The sequence below is a fragment of the Cyphomyrmex costatus genome, unplaced genomic scaffold (genome assembly GCF_001594065.2).
Source record: "Cyphomyrmex costatus isolate MS0001 unplaced genomic scaffold, Ccosl1.0 scaffold169, whole genome shotgun sequence".
NCBI lineage: Eukaryota > Metazoa > Arthropoda > Insecta > Hymenoptera > Formicidae > Cyphomyrmex > Cyphomyrmex costatus.
Genome location: NW_017275704.1, coordinates 106,122 through 109,962, shown reverse-complemented (window position 1 = coordinate 109,962; position 3,841 = coordinate 106,122). Strand labels below are relative to the sequence as shown.

General features: G+C 29.8%; 1 protein-coding gene across 1 annotated transcript; it reads left to right on the top strand.

Annotated features, from left to right (window-relative positions):
- Positions 1–1,986: 1,986 nt before the first annotated feature.
- LOC108771869 (zinc finger protein 782-like) lies at positions 1,987–2,866 on the top strand. Its single transcript, XM_018537271.1, has 4 exons — positions 1,987–2,057; positions 2,165–2,374; positions 2,484–2,693; positions 2,803–2,866. Exons 1-4 carry the CDS (start codon positions 1,987–1,989, stop codon positions 2,864–2,866), a joined length of 555 nt encoding a protein of 184 aa, XP_018392773.1.
- Positions 2,867–3,841: the final 975 nt, after the last annotated feature.

Genomic DNA, 3,841 nt, shown 5'->3' with positions numbered 1-3,841 from the left:
TGGTATTAATCTACACATCTATATTTTAATTTTTGAATAAAAGTTATTAAATTATAAAAGTTATTACATAAATCTAACTATCCAACGTCAAAGAGGTGACTTTATAGCTTTAAATATTTGTATTATAACTAACATTAAATATCTATAACTGAATTTAGTTGACACAGGTTTCTGTTACTTGCTTCTTACTTTTCGTGATAGCTGTCAGTTTATTATAATTATATTGTACTTAAAATTATTATTACTTTTTATGGTTTTTTTTATAATTTAGGAAGGTATGAAATTGTAAAAGTGTTTAAATATATTGAGAACGTGTAAAGTACGAAAGTAATATAAAAAACGTTACAGTAAAGTGAGTTGACAAATATTTCTGATGGATAAGAGAGTTGAATCAAGAAATATTAATCAAAATGAAGAAACGGATAATGACACAAAAGAGGATGAATACAAACAGCGAGGTAAGACTTATGCAGTTCCTAATAATCATACTTAGATCAATTAATATCATTGTACATTACAATTTGCTAAACATAATTAACGCATTAAATAATCCATTATGCAAAAATAAAAAAATTTTGATATGGAATAGTTTTGTCAATGATCATCGTATCGAGATTATTAGAAAAACACTTTAAAGCATTAAATCTGTTCCTTTCAGATTTAACCTTTGCTACATACAACGATATTAATGACACTTTGTAAAATTACACAAATAAAAACAAAGGTTCAACATATGTCATAATTTTTAACGAAATGTGCGAAAATTCCAAGTTGCGATTTGAAAATATGCACTGACGCGTTTTAAAAGCATCCAAAAGTGTAATTCTTGGTATCTACACCTCGTTTCTTTCGTGATCTTTACTGCTTCATTCCTCTGAATCATTGGACGTTGAAGTAAAATGAACTTTTTTGTTTCGACCGAAATCGGTGAAAAAATTACACAAAATTCAACGAAAAAGAAAATTACATATAAAAAATAATTCAATTTTTCGTAAGCTGTGAAACCCATTTGAGCATATTTTTCATTTCGCGCTGTACAACTTCACAAATTTCGCATAAAACTTTAAGATTTGATGAAACGTTATATATGACACTGTAACTTCATGAAATATCAACAAGACATTTTTTGAAGTGACGGTGTGAAAGGTAGAGATTACATGGTTTAAAATGGTTTTTTAAACATTTCGATATTATCTTTTACGAAGTTATTCTTTTTCGAAGTTAGCCTGTTCTTGCAGACAATGCTTTAATTTTGTTGAGTAGAGTATCTTAAAAATTATGAGAATTATGTTACCTTTTTCAATGTTTCTTTATAACAAAATCGACTAACCAACAGAGGTCTATAGTTACTCATGCCAATTCTCACAAAAGTGCCAAGATACATGAGTGTCTGTTTATATAGAATTTCTTTCTAACATCTCCCCCAGGCGTCTAAGGTAGAGGCTCCAACTACATTATCTTACTGATGAATCTAGTAGTGGGAAGCTGGGACGAAACGCCAACTTGTGATATTTTTCACAACCTTATTTTTCACAGATTTCGATTTATTATTACTTTAACGTTTACATCATTAAGAATTTAATGTCTTTCAACATATTATTAAGACCCAATAAGGTGCTATAAGCATAAAAAAATTGTGATATTACTACGGTAGTTGGTTAGAGTTGCGCTGTAAGTCTGAAGGATTTTCGGCACGCGTTTGAGGGGATTACATACGTGGTATATAAAATTCACACTATAACATATTTTATACATGATCACACCAATAACAGCGAATTGCTCTCATATTAGCCTTCATATTCATGTTGTTTGAAATGTTCGAGAGTATACTATAATTGATTTGTTTTATAACATATAATCTTTATTTAATTTTAAGATGATCGCTCTAACCCCCCGACAACTTCAAATCAGGAGAATAGAAACATACATGAAATTAAACCACATATATGTAAAACGTGTGGTAAAGGGTTTAAGTTTAAATCGAATATGAGTAGACACAAAAGAACACATAAAAACGAAAAACCTTATCAATGTGATATTCGTGGTCACATGTCTAGGTGGGTATTTAAGTGAACAACAAGAGTTAGGAAATGCTTTGGTGATTCAATATCATTGATTAAATTAACTAGTAAAAGTAATAAATATTTCAACGGTCGTTTCGCAGCCAGAAAGATGGCCTAACACGTCACATGAAATTAAAGCATAATAATGATGAACGTTCCAAATCTAATAAGGATCTTTACATTGGAGGTGTATCATACAAATGCGGAACGTGTAATAAGGAGTTTAAGAACAAAACGAATTTACGTGGACATGAAAGAACTCATACAGGCGAAAAACCTTATCAATGTGAATTTTGTAATTATAAATCTAGGTGAGTAATTAAGTGAACAACAAGAGTTAGGAAAATGCTTTGGTTATTCAATATCAATGATCAAATTAACTGGTAAAAAATAATAAATATTACAATAATCCATTTGCAGGCTAAAAGCACATCTAAGTAATCACATGATATCAAAACATAAGGATGATGAACGTTTCAAGTCTAATAAGGACCTATATGCAGGAGGTGTATTACACAAATGCGGAACGTGTAATAAAGAGTTTAAGAACAAAACGCATTTTCGTAACCACGAAAGAACTCATACAGGCGAAAAACCTTATAAATGCGAACTTTGTAAATATAAATCTAGGTGAGTATTTAAGTGAACAACAAGAGTTAGGAAAACGCTTTGGTTATTCAATACCAATGATCAAATTAACACGTAAAAAATAATAAATATTACAATGATCCATTTGCAGGCAAAAGATACATCTACGTAGACACATGATATCAAAACATAAGGATGATGAACGTTCCAATTAAGTCTAATAAGGAACTATATGCTGGGGGTGTATTACACAAATGCGGAACGTGTAATAAGGAGTTTATGTACAAATGGCGTTTACATAGACATGAAATAACTCATACAGATAAAAAACCTTATCAATGCGAATTTTGTAAATATAAATCTATGTGAGTATTTAAGTGAACAACAAGAGTTAGGAAAATGCTTTGGTTATTCAATATCAATGATTAAATTAACTGGTAAAAGTAATAGATATTTCAACGGTCGTTTCGCAGCCGGAAAGAAAATGTAATATATCACGTGAAGACAAAGCATAAAAATGATGAAACTTACAAGTCTAATAAGAACATATTCATTGGAGGTATATCATACAAATGCGGAACGTGTAATAAAGGATTTAAAAACAAAGTGCATTTGCATATTCATGAGAGAACTCATATAGGCGAAAAACCTTATCATTGTGAATTTTGTGGTGATATGTTTAGGTAGGTACATTCTCGAATATCAAGAATAAATGGAATTATTTGGTAATTCGTCCTATATACTTAAATTATTTTGTTACAAATGATATATTGCAACGGTATAACTTTATAGACATATTCGATCTCTAAAGCACAAATTTGTGTTTCACTAAAATAATTAACGTTATTACGAATTTAATGCATATGAAAAGAATTCCCATACTAAATGATACTTGGTTATCATGTGGACCCGAAGCACGAATATAAAAGACAACATTTAAAAGACAACATATTATTACAGACTATACAAATAGAGGGCTAAGAGCCAGATGTGTAACAAAGAAGCTTTTAATTGAAAATAATAAAGAAATTACAAAAAACAGTTTGACGCCGCCCGGTTCATTATCAATGTCACAGTAAATTATAATTATGAAACTACTTGAAACTTATAAAATTTTTCTGTAACGCAGTTCTCATATCCTTTACTTTTTCGGGTACATATATAAATTAGAATTGTCAGAGTGGTAAAAT